This window comes from Oenanthe melanoleuca, chromosome 15 (assembly GCF_029582105.1).
Source record: "Oenanthe melanoleuca isolate GR-GAL-2019-014 chromosome 15, OMel1.0, whole genome shotgun sequence".
NCBI lineage: Eukaryota > Metazoa > Chordata > Aves > Passeriformes > Muscicapidae > Oenanthe > Oenanthe melanoleuca.
Window position 1 is genome coordinate 8,269,054 of NC_079349.1, and position 20,657 is coordinate 8,289,710.

General features: G+C 41.9%; 1 protein-coding gene and 1 long non-coding RNA gene across 9 annotated transcripts; one reads left to right on the forward strand and one right to left on the reverse strand.

Moving 5' to 3' along the window:
• The first annotated feature begins 64 nt into the window (after positions 1–64).
• On the forward strand, positions 65–15,253 carry SNAP29 (synaptosome associated protein 29). 7 transcript variants are annotated; one of them, XM_056504079.1, is made up of 5 exons: positions 65–495; positions 1,905–2,101; positions 2,290–2,375; positions 3,329–3,433; positions 4,793–8,377. In XM_056504079.1, the coding sequence occupies exons 1-5, from the start codon at positions 286–288 to the stop codon at positions 5,017–5,019; spliced, it is 825 nt and encodes a 274-aa protein (XP_056360054.1). In that variant the 5' UTR covers positions 65–285; the 3' UTR covers positions 5,020–8,377. The 7 variants fall into 7 exon arrangements, with proteins under 7 accessions (XP_056360054.1, XP_056360058.1, XP_056360060.1 ...); XM_056504083.1 differs by lacking the exon at positions 4,793–8,377 and adding an exon at positions 13,833–15,253 and having other exon boundaries at positions 89–495; XM_056504085.1 differs by lacking the exon at positions 4,793–8,377 and adding an exon at positions 13,833–14,243 and having other exon boundaries at positions 89–495; positions 3,365–3,433.
• Positions 9,520–20,210, reverse strand: LOC130259609 (uncharacterized). Of its 2 annotated transcripts, none has more exons than XR_008841670.1 (4): positions 20,121–20,210; positions 14,295–14,356; positions 13,935–14,191; positions 9,520–12,515 (listed from the first exon to the last, which is right to left on the reverse strand). It is a non-coding gene; the product is annotated as an uncharacterized LOC130259609 (long non-coding RNA). The 2 variants fall into 2 exon arrangements; XR_008841671.1 differs by having other exon boundaries at positions 13,935–14,217.
• Positions 20,211–20,657: the final 447 nt, after the last annotated feature.

The window sequence follows — 20,657 nt, forward strand, 5'->3', positions numbered from 1 at the left end:
CCCTGTGCGGCTTCACTTCCGCCCTCTCTGCCCGCGCCCCTCCCTATGCAGCCATCCCTCCACATACTGCCCCCCTCCCCGCCGCAGTGGTTCTGTCCAGCAGCCGCCTGTCCACCAGCGGCGCTGCGGCGCTCTCACCCCGCCCGGGAGGGAGCGGGGAAAAGCGATCGGTGGCTGCCCCCAGCGCTTCCGCCCACAGCACCGAGCGCCGGGCGGAAGCAGAGGAGCGGCCTCGTCTCGTGAGCGCTCTGTGGGGGGCGAGGGCTCCTCGCGGTCGGCGGTGCCATGTCGGCGGTCCCGAGGAGCTACAACCCGTTCGCGGAGGACGAGGATGAGGATGGGGCGTCGGCGGGTCCCGGCGGGGCGGGCGGCGCGGACCGGCAGCGCTACCTGGAGCAGGAGGTGCTGCGCCGGTCCGCCGCCACCGCCGACAGCACCACCCGCTCCCTGTCTCTTCTCTACGAGTCGGAGCGCATCGGCGTGGCCGCCTCCGAGGTGGGTCGGGGCGGGGAGCGGAGCCTTGGCCCCCGGGCCTCTGGGGCGGAGCGGCCGCAGTACCCGAGCGCTCCCCGATCGCTCACGCCTCCGGGAGCGGAGTCTTGTTCTCCACAGTCTCCTGAAAAGTCCCTCTTCACTCGGTGTTTTCCAGCCAGCCTGTCCCGCTGTTTTCTGGGTGGTGGCCTTTGCGTTTTGAGGGAAAAATCCCAGTTACAGCCTATGTGCCTGAATAGTACTGAGGCTGGGACCCGGCCGTGTTTTCAGCTGTTTTCAGCAGTTCTTACTAATTTTTAGCTGACTAAAAAGTTTTTAGCAGCCCTCTTGGTTAGATGAAGGGCCTTCTCTGTTAGTTGTTTGTGATGTGTTTCGGTTCACCCTGATTAATCATTTCCTTAATTCCTCAGGCTCTGTTTCAGCACTTTGTGCTCGGCCTCATAAAGGTCTTGTCCATTGTGTCACCTGCTGTAATGGGATATTCCTTGGGTGATGTGGTTGCCTGAATTAACCCCAGAGCATCCTCAAGCTGCTGCCAGTCCTTATGCTCAGAGGGTTCTTGGTGAGACTTCCGTGAACTTTCAGACTTGTAATTTGTTTGTCCAGGAAATCACAAGTGAGGAATCAAGAATTCAGGCTTGACACAGGGCCTGTGGTACAACTTCAAGTCTTTGTGTTTGTGCTTCATTGAGAAGGGAAACAAAAAAAAATCAATTAAAATTTCCCAGAGTTTAGCAAGAATATGAACACAAGTTCTTTGTTTTGCACTGGTGGTAGCTGCAGGCAACTTTCCTGCCAGCATTAATCTTTGGATTACTTTGGAATAGTGCTTGTGTTGCTGAACTAGAAAATGATGTACTTCTATACATAAAAATTCTTACATCCTGCACAGCTAAAATTAACTAAAATATTCCTGAAGTCTGAAGAAATTCTGTTTGTGTTTATTTCCTTTGATTATTCTATTTCTAAATTTTCAGAAACATCCCAGTAAGGTGAATATAGAATCGCTTCCCAATGAAGGTGCCATTCATAAGTAGAAATTGTCCTTCTTGCTCATTCCCCTGCCATAAACCTGTGCATTCCCACCACATCACCCATCCTGTGGTCAGCCATAGATGCAGATGTTAGCTTGACGAAAGGCTAGTACAGAAAACTCCTGAATGTTGTTTGTGGCTGGTGCCAGGAGCCTGGCAGGTCACAGGGATGAGGATTTTACAGCTGGTTAAGGCAGTGGCAAACAAGCAACTCTTGATTGAAATGCCCTGGAGGAAGGGGAGCTGTTTGCCCTCAGAAGTACTCTGCACAGATGAAGGAACGCTGTTATTTTTATTTAGAGTGTCACCTTGAGTGTTGTTTGGTGTCTCAGTTTATCCTGGCTTTGTGCTCTGCTTTTCTCTGTTAATGCCCGTTAGGAGCTCGTCCGGCAGGGAGAGGCTCTGAAGCACACGGAGCAGATGGTGGATAAAATGGACCAAGACTTGAAAACCAGCCAAAGGCACATAAATAGCATCAAGAGTGTTTGGGGGGGCTTGGTAAACTACTTCAAAGCCAAACCTCCAGAGAGCAAGCCAGAGCAAAGTGGAGCCCCTGAATATTATGCTAACAGCATGTAAGTAACAAACTTTTTATTTGAGACTTGTCTCCCACAGCATCTCTGAAATGTCACCAGAAAATCAGAAAGTAAAACATCTGTTGATTCTTTTAGACTCCTGTAAACTCCTGAGATGGCCTAGCTACCTTTTTTCTTTAATGCCGAGGTCAATAGCAATGCTTTATTTTTCTTTTTTTTTTTACTAGGTTAAAAGAAGCAATGATGTCTAGTAAAGAACAAGAGCCAAAGTACCAGGAAAGCCATCCAAATCTAAGGAAGCTAGATAATTCAGGTTTGTTAACTTTGTTGCACTGATTGCCTTTCATCCATGTGGGGCAAACTTGCAGAGTGATGAAGGCAGACACCCTTCAGCCTGCCCAGCTGCTGACTTACCTTGCTGCCTAACATCTGGAGATGAGTATCCCAGCCTTCATGCTTTGAATTCTAGGGAATTGTTTCCATTAAACTCTTTATATCTGTTGTGCGACTAAAAGCACTCTGTGCTTATATTTGCATATAGAGAATGCACACAGTGTGCAGACACGGTTTCCCTAAGTTTGCCAAAATGTTACACGTTCAGAGGTTCTCCTTTTAACCACTGTTTGTCATAGTTTTCAGATATATTGTCCTTATTTCACACATGGATTCTAGGTCTTTGTGCTGATGTCATTTCTTGGTTCTCAGAAGGTGGTGTATGGAGTTTGAGAGAAGGAGGAATGTGGCCAATCTGTTAACTTCTGTGAGGGCTTTTTCGTACTAGATAACCGTTTCTTTATACCGTGATCCTCGGCTGTTTAACCCAGTAAGAGTGGGAAAGCAGCAGGATGTCGGTGATGCATGTGAGTGAGGAATGAAGGCTTTTGCGGACTTGGCTCCGTCCCGCTCCGTGTAGTGCCGAGCTGTGTCCAGCAGAGGGCAGAGCGGCCCGGCGGGCTCAGCTCCCCGCGGGTCCCGGTGCCGTCCCAGCCTTGGTCCCATCTGGGTGAGCGGGCTCACTCGGTCTGCCTTGCCCTCCCAACTCCCCACTAGAACTACAACTGGCAGCCCAAAAGAGAATGATTGTAGCTTAAGTGTTCATCTTGAGAGCTGGCCTATAGACAATGGTCTCCGACTTCTGATACTCTGGTTATGTGATTAGCTGGTTGCTGTGTTCAAATGAATTTTTAACAGCCTTGCAAAAACTTCAAAACCTCTTCTCACATGCTTTTTCATTATATAATTTTCTGTACTCTATACTGTTAACAGACAATGATTTCAACAAAGCAGATTTAGTTTCTTCAGTGCAAAGGGATGCCTACCCAAAGAATCAACAACTGCGAGCTTATCACCAGAAAATTGATACCAACTTAGGTGAGTGAGGAAACTGACTCTGTTTGATGTCATACAATTGGGAATTTTTGATTCCTAAACCAGATGAAATTATTGAGTGATATATTGCCAACACTTTTTTGTTTAGTTAACATACAAAATTTGGTGATAATTTAAAAAATCATTTGCTTCTATTTGTACTTCAAAACTATCTGCAGTTTAGACCCAAATAATTTAAAGCTATGCACAGCTTTTGAAATGTGTTGCTAAGAATTGAAAAGCACCAAATACTTAATTTGTGGATTTGCTGCATTTCTTTTATTACTTCTCAAAACCATTCAGCTCAGTTTGCCTTCCTTTGTTCTGTAGCCTATAGACAAAGTGCCTGCTTACATGTGTCACTGTGTAACTGACCTAGAAAGAAGAGATTGGGGAAAAAAATCAGAAAGGAATAAATCAAAGAGGAATAGTTGATCATAAGATTTAGTTGAAGCCCATTTTTCCTGTCACAAGCTGTGGAAAACTTAATAACCTCAAGAAGTATTTATACTAATCAATCACGCAATGAAATTGTCACCTTTTGGTCAACTAGAAAATCTAGAAATGGAAGTTTTTAATCTATGATAAATAATTGCTTAAATCTTCAGCTCACTGGTATCATCTCTGCATGAAATTTAAAGAAAAACAATCGAGGCAGTGAGCATACTGTGTATGCTGAGTAAAGAAAATCTGTACCAAATTTTCAATGAGATACATTAAAAAAAAAAAAAGGTAAAATCTATGTTATGGGTTTGTCATTTGATAAAGATCCAATTTGGTCTTAAGCATTTTCCTGATGCCAAATGTGAAAATGTAAAAAAAGAGGAAGTGACCCTTTCTGGTTGTAACAGTGCAACTATGAACATACCAGTGCTTCCTCTATTTCAGAAAAACACTCAGACTTGAGGAATTGTATCCAAGGTTTTCTAACCCAGGGTTTTGGAGAAGAAGGAATCCTGATAGTGTCCATTTAGATAATGTGTTACAGCACTTTGATTCCTTGTGGTCCCTCCCTACCCTGACAGATGAGATGTCTTCTGGGCTGAGTCGCCTGAAAAGCCTTGCTCTTGGCCTGCAGACTGAAATAGAAGAGCAGGATGATAGGTTGGATCGGCTCACAAAGAAAGTAGAGACACTGGATGTCAACATTAAAAACACTGATAGGAAAGTCCGACAACTTTAAAGGATTTTTAGAATTTCTTTTGTCTAGTGTTGGTTCATCCTGAATGCCTCATCTCTACCAGTCTCGTAAAAAATTTTTTTGGGCAGTATCTGTTTCTTTTTTTTTCCTGCTATGTTACTGGTTTTGTCATTAAAATTGCATTGCCTTAAGTCAGCACAATACTTTACATTTCCTCTTAGTCCACATGGGAGAAGTGCATGTGGAGGAAAATCTCTCAGCATTGGGTCAAGATGCCCAGCTCAATTGCATAACTGCTCATGTGCACAGAGGAATTCGCACTCCACAAAGTTGCAGTATCCTTGGCCTGGGAGCTGTGATGAGAAAAAGAACTGCATTTTTGCCTCTGTTTTGGGGAGGGGGCAGGGGGAATAGAATGTGCTGCCTTGTTCAGAACAAATGTTGCTAATTCTGTTTACCTACAGATATGTTAAATTCAGGAAAAATGCTGATTTCCAGCTGTAAAAATATTTTTAAGTGACTATTCTCTGGCATTTCTGAGGCTCAAGAAGTGAACTGTTCTGTGGAAGATGTAAAATATCAAGGGTGTCATGCAGCAATGCTAATATCCTGTGTGTGTTCCCTTTGCCCAAATGGTGCATTCACATATTGTGGTTTTTATGTTTGGGTAACTAAATACTTTTGTTTTTACAGTCTTGTCAGTCAAGGTATTTAAGGGTATCTTATGGTCTGCAAGAAATGTTCATTGACACTGACCCAAAAAGTTTGGTTAACAAAATCAGGACTTAAATGTATGTGCTCTTAAAGACTCTTCTGCAGAAATGGTCACCATCTGGTTTTAATTTTCTGCTCTTTGTTTGTTCATTTAAGTGGTTATTTGAAAAAACAGCTTCCATTTTAGAAATGGAGAGTTGATCTGATAGTGCAAACAGATTATAGAAGATTGTTCTTTAGTGTTTATTTCAGATGTGATTACAGATGGAGCAGATGCTGTGCTTTGCTAAGTAATGTGACTGTTAGGAAACTCCACTATGGTTCACATGTATCTGCATTGGCTTAGCAGGTATGAATAATTCCTGCAAATGAAGAAAAGCCCAAAACTATTTTTGAGTCTTCCAGATAGAATTTGGGGCTTTCACTTTGTTTTGTTATTTTGTAAGGGTCACTGTAGAAACAAAATAATCACAATTCTAAGCCAGCCTGAAGACATGACAGCGAGAACTTGCTGTCTTGAAACAAGTGAAATATTCCTGTTTGGGGAAGCCAAGGGACCTGTGTCATTATTAGAACATCACAAGTGACAGTGTGGGGCTAGGAAGAGATTGTTACTTCTTTTGAACTAATGCCACATTGCCTTATGAATTAAAGAAAGACTTTGGTGTTCTGGGCTATCAAGCTTGTCCCCTTCACAGGTGTCACATTCACGCCCCCCTTGTTCCTTTTTCAAGGGATTTGTTACCTTGAGCTCACTTGCCACAAGGTGTATCCGAGAAACTGAGCCTTTCTTGTTTTACTATGTCTCCAGAAAGTTCACTTGTAGAAAAATAAATTATTAAAAAAGCTACACTTATTTGACTTAGTATTATGGAAAAAATACTATTTCTGGCATACTGGCAGGGTTGAGTTGTGAATTAGATTTAAGGTGAGCCTCTCTTTCCTTTGTTACTAATGGCATTGATTTCAGTCTCTCCCCCCCCCCCCCCCCGCAAAAAAAAATTTCTTTTGGAGGGACATAAAACTTCAAGAGCAATTGAGTACATTTAATTGCTTGATAATTTTTGTTTGTATCATTTATGCACATTAAGAATTATAAATAGCCTATTAATATTAACATATCATTTTACTATTTGGGTTTATACCATGATTAATTCTTAGTCTGTTAGAATATTTATTAATTATGATTTGAGGTCTCAAGACATTTGATACATTTATTTAGTAAATTATACAGTTGTTAGTATTCATATGTGAAGTACCTCAGTGAAGGGAGATCAAAAATTTTGATTATAACTGGTTTAGTTTCTTATTTGCTTTAATAACACTCCTTTTAATGTGAAACTTGCCTTCACTTGTAAGCAAATGTGTCACAACTCAGTGTTTGCTAAAGTAAGATTGATAACAAGGATGGACACTGAGACTTTCTTCACTAAGTTATAGCAAATGAAGGAAAAATCATACAGAAGATCTGGTTGTGTTATGTGTAGTAAGAAATCTGGAGCTTGAATCCAAGCAAAAATCTTTGATTTAAGGGTGAAGTGTGCTGCCTTTCTGTTGTATTCCATGTTTAGTCTAAATTATTTCAACAAAATTAACTCAAGTTTTTGAGCAAATGTTTGAGAAAACCCTGATCCAAGCAGAGTAGAGACCCAGGATCTCAGCCATGTGGAATCTTTAAAGAAGTCCAACTCCTCATGTCTTCTAACAATCCCATTCACTCCCTCAGTAATGTATGCCTGCCTTTGCTTAGGTTTTCCTACTCTATTTATTATTTTTGTTTGGTTTTAATGGCCTTGTTTTAAAGGATCATTTCCCACACTGGGTTTCGTTTGCAGGGGAAAAAAGATGGTGCATGGATATAAAAGAATTTCTGCTATAAACTGAATTTCTTTTCTCTGCTTTCATATTGATTTTTGCTGATAATAAACTTAATCTAACTGATGTGAGGAGACACCACTATTTTATAATAGTGATTATATTTTATAATAGTGATGAATAGTGTTTTGTTATCTCTTGGAATAACTTTCCATCGTAAAGGAAGAGGAAATTTAAAGGAAAACAACTACATGATTCTTGCTTTTCCAGGAAATGCTATTTTGCATGTATAATGAAGGATTTACTTCAGTAGCTTTTCTCACTGTTTCCTGAGATGGAGTTTTATTTCTTCTTGGCTGCTGTTGAAAAACTTAGACTGAAGAGTCCAGGACTTTCAGGAGAAGCTTAATTGCACTCATGTGCTAATTTTTGATAATGATTTTGCCAGCATATTCATGTTGGCATATAAGCTGGTGTTCTTGCAGCAAAATAGCTCTGGTTAATTTTATTGGCTTGGGTAGAAGTTTAATAAGGTCAGAAGAAGATGGCAAAAAAAATTTAAATATTCTTTATAAAAGGCAATTTGCCAATTTCTCAAAAAGTTTGCCAATCAGTTTTGAAGAGATCTTAAACCCTGGGAAATAGCATATACCCTTCATAACACAGACATAAAATTCTAAAAGCAGCAAGGAAAGAGAAAGGGAATAACTGGTATCTGATTACTAGACTCCTTGGTGTATTTGATTTTTAAATTTCCTGAGCATTGAATTAAATCTTGTAACAAATGATATGTAGAAGTTTAGTCTGTACTACACAGATTTTGTGCTGGGCTGAGCTATATTTGCCCTACTGAAATCGTTGGGACATGTCAGGGGTTCTAATGTGTGAAATTCACCTGAAATATTTTGCTGCCTAGTAGTTTTTGTGGAGTGATGTCATTTGTTAAATGTTAAATGGTTAAATAGAAAATACTTTCCAACCAGTCTGCCTTCTGAACAAACATTTTTGTAGGCACTTTTACAAGCATAACATCATATGGAAGATTACATAGGACTTAATTTTCAAACCACAGATAGTGATTGTGTCTGATTTGTGTCTATGGCTTTTATAAATAGAACTTTAATTCTGTGCCACCCAGGTATAACACATTTTGTACAAGTCAAATTGCATTATCTTTTATTTAAATGCTAAACTGGACTGTAGTTCACCAGTTTAAGAGATTGAATGGAATGAGTATTGAATGGTAAAGTCAATAAAAGGTGCTTATTGTTAATGAAGAGTTGTCACATTTATTTCCCTTTTTTTTTACTCCAACTTCATTGATACTTTTCCCCCATAATATCTGTTAAAGTGCAGGGCCTATTCTATTAAGTTTGTACCAGCATGGACATAAGTTTGCCCCTGGTGGGTTTTTTTTTCTGAGAATAAAAGGGAGTATGGCATTTCTATGTTATTCTTGAGTAGATTTTCTTAGATCCTGAGAGAGAAATGCAAAACAGCACTTTTTTTGCAAAATAATTTATTTGTGATGATAAAATAATTCCAGATGTTGCTTAAAAAGTAGCCTTGCCATAGTGTTAGGTGTTATCAGGAATATCAGTAACTAGATGTGTGCATGAACAGGGAGCAGGTGAAACACGAGTAAGGCAAAAAAAAATACAAACCTTTTTGAAATTTTCCTTCTGGTATTTGTGTGGTCCCAAATTTGGTGATGGTAGAAAACATGTGAATGTCTTGACCTTCAGGTAGGTTCTTACTTGTATGTGAAGGCAGGAACTTGGCTTCTGAATTATTTTTGCAGTAGAATTTAATTTTGTTTGATAATGTAAAGCAGAGATTCAGAAGTGTTATTTATTACAAAAGCTCTGGAAAAGGAGAAGTTAATAGAGAGTCTGACAGACTTTTTTTTTTTTTTTAATTCAGATAACTTTGATTTGCTGTCTTTTTGCTGAGAGTTCTTCAACAAATGGGAATTGAGAGCGCTTCCATCTCTTCACTTAATTGTTGCATATAGAAAAATCAAAATAGTACAAAGAGCACAGTAGGACATGATAGAGAATGGAGCAGTGCAGTGGATTCTGGATCTCCGCTAGGAATATTAATAGTTTGCTTGCTCTGCTGGCATGAGAATCAGTTCCAGAGTCTTAAGGATATTTCTCACATAGCTGTTTGTTTATGGCTGGTCAGACATTTCAACTCTTTGTGTTCTCTCATGGACTTCCTTGCTTACAGTGCAGTCCCTGCCCCCTGGGGATGAGTGAGGAAGGAGAGGTAAAGGATGCTTATGCAAGTACATAACACCAGGCAGAGCAGGGTCTGTGGAATGAAGGACCCCATGGTTCTGCCTGCCCCTCTCCCTGCTTCTGAAAAGAGGTTTGGCTTTAAGAGGGAGTTCTACAATTTTAGTTTCTTTTTGGTAGGTAGGTTGGTTGGTTTGTTTGCTTCCAAGCAAATTTATTACAAATTCCCAAACTAGGAAAATATGAAGCACAACCCCATTGGGGCTAGAACTGAAGGATTGGTAGGGTTTAGTTGAAAGCAAGCAGGGAGGTGCCCCCAGAATAAACAGGCTACCACATCAGGAAGATCCCTGAATGCCAGGCACTGTTTACTAAGTATAGTGACTGTGCAGCCCTGCCTCCACTGTAAAAAGTCTAGATGGACTGTGACTTTGCTGTTGCTTGGCAGAACCTTTTAGAAAATGCTTCCAGCTCCAGCTGTGGCTATTTTGTGAAAAACAGTGGGCTTCCTTGGCATCTCCTTGCAAGATGACTCCTTTTTCCTCCACATTAACTGTAAATCTGCTCTCTCTGTTAATGGACAGCAGTCACTGGCCAGTGCTGAGCTCTACCACAGGCCAGTATTCTGAAGACCTGCTGACATTCTGTTACTTGAACAAACCTTTGGCCAGGCCTGGGGTCTCACAGCCTGCCAGGGTCAGCAAGGGCAGCAAGAGTATGGAGTGTGCCACAAAACCCATGCACGTGCCACTTACCATGTGGATATTAACCCTCCAGTGTAGAAAGGTGAGAGTTAGGAATGGGTACGTTAGGTGCTGACAGCCCTAGAGTGAGAACCACTGCCCAAAAGAGTTCATCATTTCAGATCTAACATGTTAGGGCAGTTGGGAAGAATTACACAATTTGTCTTCCTTTGATTTTACTCCAAAAAAATTCTTACTGACATTATGTATTTTGTAAACTGGGTAAAGTCTGATTTTTTTATTCCTGACTTCTAATCTCTCCCTACATTTAGACAATTTATTGAATCAGTTATCACTGAACATTTCCAATGTTTTTTCCAATTTCTTCCTTGCTCTTACATCCTTTCAATTCACACAGTATCCACCTATGAGAAATGGTGCTCTTTCATCACTGACTTTGGAAAGTTATTTTCCTTAGCTATATCCCTCAGTAATTTCTCATGCCATCCAAGCAATACGTTCATTACTGAAACTTGTATGATTTAATAATTTCCTGGCACAATAATTCCAAAATACGTGGGAGGAAAAATGTATATTTTTCCATCTCCAGGTATTTACTTTACTGCATGAATCCTTGCTCTTGGCCCTTGTCCAAGTTTAGGACAAAACTGGGGGGGAAGCCTCCAAAGGAGCCCCCAGAGAATAAGCCCCCCTCACAATTCCTCCCCCCACTGGGCTCGGAAAGAATTTTACTCGGGGGAAAAAAATGGAAAAAACCTATTTATTAACAAACACAAGAAAAACACTTCCCAGCAACAGGAAAGTACAATCCCAGATGACAAAAAACGTTTTCACCAAAGTGAGAGACGGTCGCTGCTGGGAAGGGCGAGAAGCTTCTTGGGCAGGCTCCGGAGGCAGTCTCTGATGTCCAGGTCCCATCCGGAGCCGGTACAGATCTTTGAGCTGAAGGAGAGAAGGGGGAGGGGAAGGCAGCAGCCGCAGAAGTAGCGGGGCAGAAGCAAGCGGGCAGCAAGCAGCACAGCCCCGGGGCCCCACGCCCCCGGGGGGGAGAAGGGCACTGGCGGCAGCTCCATGCAGACAGAGAGGTGTGGGGGCGGGAGAGGAGCAGACACAACACCAACCCAGGACAGCCCTTTTGGATGGCTTTCTGTTGAGTTGAATTTCAGCTGCTTGTTTGAGCTTCATCCTTGCATCTGAAGGTGGAGGGAGGGAAGTTCATTCAGAAGAATCTGATGTACCTGACTGCTGTAGCATTTCCAGCTTAGGACTGCTGGAGCTGTTTTCTTTTCCACAATTTCCATAAGCTAAACAAACACCTTTTTATTTGTTTTCAATCACCTGCTTTACTAATCCGTGTTTGAAATGCAATATTGAGGCCTTACACTCCACTCAAGCCAGCTGTGCTGGATTTACACTGGCAGCCTGCCAGGAGCCCGAGGGCTTCCTCTGTACCCAAGTGAGGTGAAGAGGATGAAGAGGAAACCAAAGCAGCTCTTCTGTGGGACACAGCCCCACACTGCTGGTTTCCCTGAGTTACTGGACACCAGCAGCCACTGGCAATGACAGAGCAGTGGGGTCTGGGTGCATTAAACAGCAAGACACTGGATTCCTTATATTAGGAATGTACCTATTTAGGAAATAGGTGTGTGTTTATGCTGAATACCACATTAAAACCATTAAGCTTCCTTGTATCTTTGCAGTTTGGCACACGTAGATGTACTGCTGAGTCAGCCTGGCTGTGTTAATGAGCCCAGTGGATCTCCAGGGAATGTCTCTGCTTCCCCATGTCTCAAGTGTCAGAGTTATGGAGTTGATTCCTGTGAGAGCAATTTGTTTGTTATTTGAGAGAATCCATAGTTCCAACATACTCTCCCCTGGAGTAGAGATAAATAAAGACATTAGATAACATTTCAAGATACATTTGTTAAGCCTCTACCACCTTTTTTTGTATAAAATGAACAGTCAAGAGAAGGAAGAGAACTTCTAATGCATCTTGGATGCTCTGTTGTCCAACTGCTCACTCATCTCTAGGCCGTGTAGTACAACATAATGTAGTTTTATTTTAACTGTCATCAACTGCTCTGCTGTTTTAGTACTTCTGTAGTACAGAATGACTGGAAGATTGCCAAGTAAGGGGAAGTCTGTGTGTGAACAGCCGGGAGGGACAATATGTAAAATTGCTGGAAAGAGGCAATTAAAGGCAGCATTGAGATATAATGAAAAATAGACAATATTTAGCCTCATCAGAAATAGCAACATAAACAGCAGCTACTGTACTGTGAAGTGAACTTTGCTGTAAATAACTGCATTTTACAGAAAACAGATGGACTATGAAGTCTGTGAGCAGACTTACAGAAAGCAGTTTGGTCTTCAGGAACACATCCATGCTGATGTTTGTCATGTCCTCCTGGCCCAAAGGGACAAAAAGTAGCTTCTTCCTGCTGTTGTATTTACAGAGTCCAGGGGGGAAACTGTAAAGTTGGATTACATGAAAGCCAAGTAGAGCTGAAAATAATTCTGCATGTCATATGTAACTATGAATGGTGATGGCAGAGGAAATGATATCTGAGATCAGCAGTGTAATAGATGCTGCCTTGCTGTTTTGTAACCCAGCAGCTGAGGAGGTAACACACCAGTTAATGCATCAGGAAGCCCTCCCTAACCTAGACCATGCCGACAGCTTACCCTGGTCTTGGCATCACTGCAAATCCAACTGCATCATTTTTTGACAAGAGTGGGTGGACTGGGAAAAAAAACCATTCCAATATGTTTGTATCACAAATGAGAGTAGATTTAGGCTGCCTTTTAATCCTATGGCCTAGATTTGACTACCCTTGTTTTGGAATAATTGATCAAAATGCTCAACAATTCCCTGTATTCTACCATTTATTCTGCTGTTTTGCTGCCTTTGTGAAGTGTGGGGGTCCAGAGTATTCCTCTGGCTTCCCTGGAAGGTTTAAGACCCCCCTGGCGGGGTCCCCAAAGACCCTTGAATGAGACCCAGGTGTCTCAGGGGCTGGATTTAGCTCCTTGGAACAATTTACCAACATTGAGAGAAGAAATGCAAGCCACAAAAATAAATAGAGTGTAAATTAGACTGTTAGAATGTAGAATTAGCAGATTTCTAGAATGTTTGTGATAAGGGACACGTGGCCAAGATGGAGAATTGGGGGTGTGGATACCTCTTCCTCCTTCTTCTCCGTGTCATCCATGCTGGGTGACACGCTGGCACTTTTAGATTGGACAAGAACAGATCTGGACCATGTAACAAGATTGTATTGTATTGGGGGTCATTTGTAAATACCTAGTACGTAGTTTAGACTATAAAAGATAAGTCCTGCCTCTGCCAGGCAGATTCTGCCATGGACGTCTGGCGAGCAGACTGCTGTTCGCTGGACAAAGCAGTCCTGAGATAAGCAACAATAAACAACCATGAAAACCTCTAAGAACAGCCTCCTGCAGTCTCTCGTCGGCGGACATTGGAAAGAGCTGGGTTCCAAACCACCTGCATGTCCACCAGAGGTGATCTCAGGTCTAAGGAAACACCTCAGGATGTGACAGTGAAGGAGTATGACCAGTCACAGCCCAGATATAGCAAATCAAGCTCCTGTTTGCAGACATAGACTTGGCAATATGCATTAACTGAACATAGTTCTTGCATCAGGCAATACATAATGTGCTCAGTCAAATTCTGAGCTAGAAGAGAAATACGCACATATTTAAAAATCTTTGGGGCCCATGAAAGTGCTTATTTCTTTACACCAAATTTGTTTCTTTCCATTCTTTAGTTTGCCTCTTCCAGCATGACCAAAGAAACAAAAGAAGAGCTGCTTATTATTAACACGTTTCAGTCTTCATAAAATGGGTAGAAATACATAAAGATGACTCACTTTTGGTGTGCTGGAGCCTTATTCCGTCCAGAAATTTAAGCACTAGACTCTGGCTGAATTGGAGCAAATGACTTGTGGAGAGCTACGATGAAAGAGGGAAAATTGTGGCACTGTGGGTAGAAATCGTCCCTTTGCTTCCCAGATGCAGCATGGCTTGGTGCAGAAAGGAGGAGGCTACTTCATAACAATCTTCATATATTCTTTTTGAAATTAGTATTTTATTAGAACATATTTTTTCCATTATAAAGAACAAAAATCTGCAAAGACATATGACAAGAAAATGCTAAATAAATGATCTAGCTAGCACTTTTTATGCTTCCCCTTTCATTTTTTATGTTTGCTTAAAGATACACTACATACCTGGAACAGCAGTTTGCCAAAAGTGTGATGTAATTTTTTAGGTTTCAGGGCATCCCTCGGGCCTTTAGAAAAGTAGAAAGTACCAAATACTCTTTAAATTCAGGAAGATCTTCCTAAAAAGATTAATTATACACGAAAAAGACAGCACTGTAAATTCCCTCTGGTGCTTGTTAAGGCCTCTGAACAGGTTTACTCCTTTTTTCAACATTCCTCACACAAGTAGCATCAGTTACACTGAAAGCTCTGGCATAAAGGGGCACTGCTGTCTTCATCTTGTGTCATCCAAATTCATTCTAGTGACAGGATTGTGAAGCACTTTTGCATTGCTTCTACCTAGTAGGCACTGAGCACTGAGAATTTTTTTAGGTAGACGTTCATTATGTGGACTTTCAGCTTTTAAGACTGTGCTTGCCTACATTTTATTCCAGCTCAGCCATCTTGCTCATTGTCAATGATCTAAAAGGTAGTAAAAATATGTGATTGTCAAACCTCTCTGGGAAATACCTTTGTGTTGTGTTTGTATCTTGAATATTCTAGTTAAGACTGAAGTTCCAGAAAAGCCAGTCTGTTACATTCAGGTTGGATATGTCATTAAGAAGCAAGAAATGCAGGGAATGTCCATTAAAACCTGTTCCACAAACAACTCCACACAGAGAAAGCCAGGAGTGAATAAAAAAATGAGAGTGACCTTTATCTTCAGCATTCTTAAATCCTACAAGCTGATGGGAAAAAAAACCCAGGGCCTTTATGTTACAAAAAACAGCATTACATGGTCTAACAAAAACCTGTTTTTGAAGGGGAGAACACAGTTCAGAAAATAATGGTGTTTTTGGGAGACGATTTCTAAACCTGTATTTAAAGCTAATGCAGACAAAGGTACAGATTCATATAAAAGCAGGAATTTGGGCATAAGGAAAGGGAGCAAAAATATTTCATGAACAATAAAACTAATTCAAGAAGGTGCTGACCTTGGTAAAAGATTTTTACTTTTTTTATGATTTGCACTGACTGCTTCATAGATTTGCCAATAAAAGCTGAACTCCCACTTCAGCCATTCCTTCTAAATAAAAGTCTCTCCATTCTGGCTGCCTGTTTTCCTGAAACTTGCTGGAATCTAGTATCTTTGAGCTTATTCCTCTCCATTGCATATGGTTGAATTTGGCCAATGGTCTCAAAACTGACTGTGGTGGGGAAAGGAAACAGGCAAACATAGCAAAGCACACTTATAAATCTTTGCTTCCTTCTGAGGATGGGGAGAATTCATAGATGATGAATTTAGAAAGTACTTCTTTTTCCAGGAGCAGGAGAAGGGAAAATATATTGTAAATACCCTTTAGAAAATAAAAAGACTGTTTACCATCCCTATAGATTACCACTATATTCTAAAATGTATCTCAATTTCTGCTTTTCTTGGCTTTATTCTCTTTCCTGGATAATATAATAATGTTTAGAAAATGAACACTGAGGTTTTCCCTCTTGAGGGTCTGTTTCAAAGGAAATAGCTAAAAGGCCCTAGCATTTCTCAAATCACCCTATTAATCTGCAATTGGACAACATTGACCTGGCTGTAGTGATAACCAGCAGATGCCTCCGGGTCCTTTCCAGCCCTTTCTCATTCCCTGTTTAAGCACACTAACTAGTTCTGCTCCTAAATGGTAATTAAGGATCAGATCCTTTAGGCTAAAATTTTACTTGGTCTATATATAACCATAGTTTGGTTTCTATCCTTCCAAACCTAGTGAAATTAGCAAGAGATGCACACTGGATTTATACAGGCTACCTCATCTCTTGCCATTGCTCATATTTTCAAAGAACACATTCACTCTTTACCTGCTTGATGGATGAACTGCCAAAGAAAACACTTTGGAGGAATCCAGTTTCTAAAAACATTGTTGTAGGATGCAGCCCTGATGCATCTGTCAGGATTTTGAAGATAGACGTTGACTGCCCTGCCCTTTATCTGGCTGTGCGTCACTGACCACTACTTGTTTTTACAAGGCTGAGCTGGAGGAGTTGCAATTTCAGCTAAGAAACTGCCATGCAAGGAATTCAGCCCGTGTTGCAAAGCCTAAAGAACATCAGTGTCCAGGGAGGAGCAAACAAAACTCTATGAATGCACAGAGAGCATTGATGTTGGCGTCCTGCTAGTGGACAGAAATGGAAACGTTCCTGGGAGGCACGAGAAGCATATTGTTTGCACATTGCGGGTAAATTGTGTTTCACCATGGCATTCCCTATGGGGAACCTAGAGACTTCCAGCCTGCACTGCTACTGCCTCTAGACACTCCTGTTCATTTTGACATTAAATGCTATCAGAATCTGCTGATGGAGAGATGGAGATGATAATCTCCAGTAGAGCTTTCATGTGCAGGGAATACAAGATGGGGCATCACACAACTTAACTAAATTCATAAAGTGACCTTTATCAAGAACATATCAAGAGTAAAATCCCCCATAACAGGACTGTCCTGAAATGCTAAGCATGTATGACACCATTCTCCTGTCAAAGAACGAATTAGACATTAAACAAATTACATATTAAACAACTCCACTACATTCAAAAACATTACAATTTTTACCTGTTCTCAGGAGCTTGCACAATGCCTTACAAATTCCACAAAAGAAACTCATCCAGAGCCTCAGAGTGCTTTGTATGACCCAGAGTTATGCATTCAGTAAGAAAAGATGGAAAAGGATAATTGAATTCCAGGCGAAAAGAGCATTATTTGAATGGAACTTTGCAGTAAAATGAAGGATTCTAGGACAAGTACAAGGAGTCAGTTCTGGATGGGAGACAATGACGGAAGACAGTTCTTGACTCAGCAGCAAGGAGTTTGTTGGAAGGAGAGAGAAGAGACAGAGGGAAGGAAAGGGGCAGACTCTGCCGTTTCCAGGAGACAAGCTGGAAAGAAGTCCAAGGAGCGAGGGTGTGGTTTGAAAAACAAGGAGTACAATTTCAAACTGGATTCTGAAGCAAACAGGGCAGCCAGTATGGCTCAAGCCAGAGGGCCTTGAGATGCATGAAATACAAATTTTCTCCATGAGAGACCGAATCAGAACTTTAGGAGTTGTTGTGATACTCTGTCATTGCTGCACCAAAACATCTTTGTGCTGCAACTGCTGATGCAGCATTCCTAAGGTTTGCATATATCTGTTAGGCAAAACACTGCTGCTGTGACAGTGCCAGCAGCATTCAGCTGAGAACAGATGTGGATCAACATCCTGCGTTCAGTGCTGTGCCACACACAGCAGCTCTCCAGCAGTTTGCAGTGATCATGCACAAGGATGTGCAAGTCCAACCTACAGACTCCTTGTTTCTTGGAGCTGCATTTTGAGGAGCATTCCAAGTGTTTGGGTGTCCCCACTCAAGGTCTCCTGTAGTGGATGCTTTCTCACACAGGCCAGAAGATGTGCCAGTGACTTTTTTACCTTCTGGTATCAAAACAGGAAAGTGACCAAACATTTGGAAATTGAACACTTGTGTAGTTAACCAATGATTTGAATGGATGAGCAAGAGTTGTTGAGCAAGAACCTGAGAGAAATATTTAAGAGAAATGCACTTTGCTTTTTCAGTGAGACTTTCTTGGCTGATTCTGTGGGAAGAAGACTGGGAAAATACATACAACATTTTTCCATGTAAATAACAGCCCCTCCAAGACAAAAATGTAGCTCTCCTCAAACACTGGAAAAAGAACATCAGGCTGCCATCCACAGGATGAGCCAGAAACCCAAATATTTGAATGAGAGCAACTTCTGAAAAAAATAGAGAAACATTTACCAAGAGCTTTTCCATTTTCATTGTTAAAGGATTGCTAGAGATTACACCCTTCTCAACTGCTGAGTGCTGTGGCTCTGCCTTGCATAAAGGAGCAGGGGAGTAGCAGTCAGCTAATCACAGGGGCACTAACACAGCAAACCATTAGAGACCTTTTACATAGCCTTTTAACAGAATAAAGAATAAGGCCAGTAATGCATTTTCATTGAGACACCCTAAACTAAATATAGAAAGCAAGGTTAAAAGACTCAGTTAAAACATCCATGCACACAGCTGACAGTACAGAGGTCAGTTTCTTTAGCTGCCAAAGCTCAGCAGGCTGCAGTGGAGAAAAGATAGCAAAATTCTTTTCCTAGTTTTTTGATTTGTGCCAAAATGTCCAACACTCCCAGCTCACTCTTCAGAGCCGATCACACTTGCAAAGAACCCAACCCTTGGGACCAGCAAAGCCAGGTCTTATAAAGGACAGATATTTAAACAGAGCAGTGCAAAGCAGGTACAAATGAGAAAGACATCAGCAGACAGAAGTGTGGCAAAGCACTTTTACATAAAGTGAGATACTTTTTTTACTACATAAATTATGGGATGTTGTAATTAGGATTTGGCCAGCTGAGAGTGGGCATGAAGGATTATATTATTAAAATTGTAGTGAAGAAATATAACAGACCTTTAATTTTAATTATACTTTAAAAGAGCCTTGGTTCCCTTAGCCAGTGATCTTTCTAGTTCATGGCAGCAGCTTAGAGCCAGACTACTAAGATTGCACACAGTTCACAGTGACTTTTGTGCATTTGTAGTTCTTAATAATAAAAATATCTCAGAGACAAATCTGTTGCTTATTACAATTTTCTTAAAAATATTGATATAAAAATATATCTTATAACTATAACTATAGATACTACTACTCAAGAGGTACTACTTAATTTGTACAATAAATGATGAATAGCTTTTTTATAAGAAATAGATATAAATTAGTATAAACAGGAGCTCTAGGCGTAATTAATTAGCATTCATAAAGTGAATGTAAAGGAGGGAAGTGGACAGAACAAGCTCACTATATCAAAATGGGCTGGTGACAGATACATCCAGATGTCCCACTGTAGACTGTCTCTGCAGCACTACTGACTTGCCTTCATTTAGAAACTCATAACTCACCATAATTAAACTGCAACTAACAAACCTACAGAGCAGATGCTACTCAAACCCCTTTGGACCACATAAAGAAAAGTTGTCTCCACTTTACCTCCAGTTTTCCTCCGTTCTTTTCAGAGACCAGACGTTAGCGTGTAACCCCAATCCTGAGTCCTCGGGGGAGGCTGCAGATCCCAGATTTGTGCAGGGATGGGGCTTAACAGTATCTCATTCCTAGCTACCTGTTCAATGGGCTGTTCAGTGTTTCCTCAGTCCCACTGCAGACCATTCTTCTCGAAGGGATCCCCATGGCTGCAGCCTGGGACCGCGTGTGCCACTAGGAACCCAGGTGCCTCAGCAAGCCATGCCTATGATTCCCTTGGAAACTTAACCCAGTTCTGGAAATTCCCAACTCTATGTATTAAAAATGAATGAGGTTTAGTGAAAATAATGAGGTTTTAAATTGTAATGTATATGAAATTGTTTTAATCTGCCTTCTGGTTTTGAGTCTTCGGGGGTCCTTTGTTCAGCTTAGTATTAGAGATTCTTCTATAGTCTTGTGTTTCCCAGAGCTGAGCTCTCTGGGAAAATGTGAGCAAAAATGCTCTGGATAAAACTACTGGAGCTAGCACCACTGCAGCCATTTCCACGTCAAAGGATTACTGTAATTTAGGAGAAGTATAATAGCACTAACATTAACTTCGCCTCTCATCTAATGCTAATGGGCTGACTAGGAGTGAGAGTAAAAAAAAAAAGGTGTTGATGCATGTTGGACCCTTCACTTCTTGGTTATTGAATAGCCTCCAACTCACAGTAACAACTATTGGGGAAGAAGCCCTATTTCTATTTAGAAATTGAAAGGAGCGAAAGAGTTGGATGGTTTTCATAACTGATAACTGGTTATAAACCTTCTCACCTACCTTGGGGCATGACTGCAGGGAGCAAAGCCCACATGGTGCTCGGTAAGTCGGTGGGTGGTGGGCCAAGAGCAACCCGTGTGACCCAGCCAGACCCCAGTGCCTTTGGGGGCTCGGGGCTTGCCAAGGAGGAGAAGAGTCGCACTTTGGCACAGTCAAACGACGGCAGGTGCCAGGCAGGCAGCTCTCGGCTTCCAGCGCCCACCGGGCAGCTCCTGGGTGTTCCCCTTCTTTCTTCTCACCTCCGGCGGGAGTCCCGGGGCGCTGAAGGGAGCACCGCCCCGGCACCGCGGCGCAGCCGGGGGGAAGGGAAGGCAGAAGCCCCGAGGGTCGGTATGAGGGAGGGTCGGTATGAGGGACCCCGGGGTCCGGTGTGAGGGTGGGTGAGGGGGCAGCCCCGGGGCCCGGGGTGAGGCTGGGTCGGGAGGAGCCCCGGGGGTCGAGGATCGGGTGGGTCAGGAGCAGCCCTGGGGCTCGGGGATGGGATGGGTCAGGAGCAGCCCTGGGGCCCAGGGTGAGGGTGGCCCGGGGGCAGTGCCG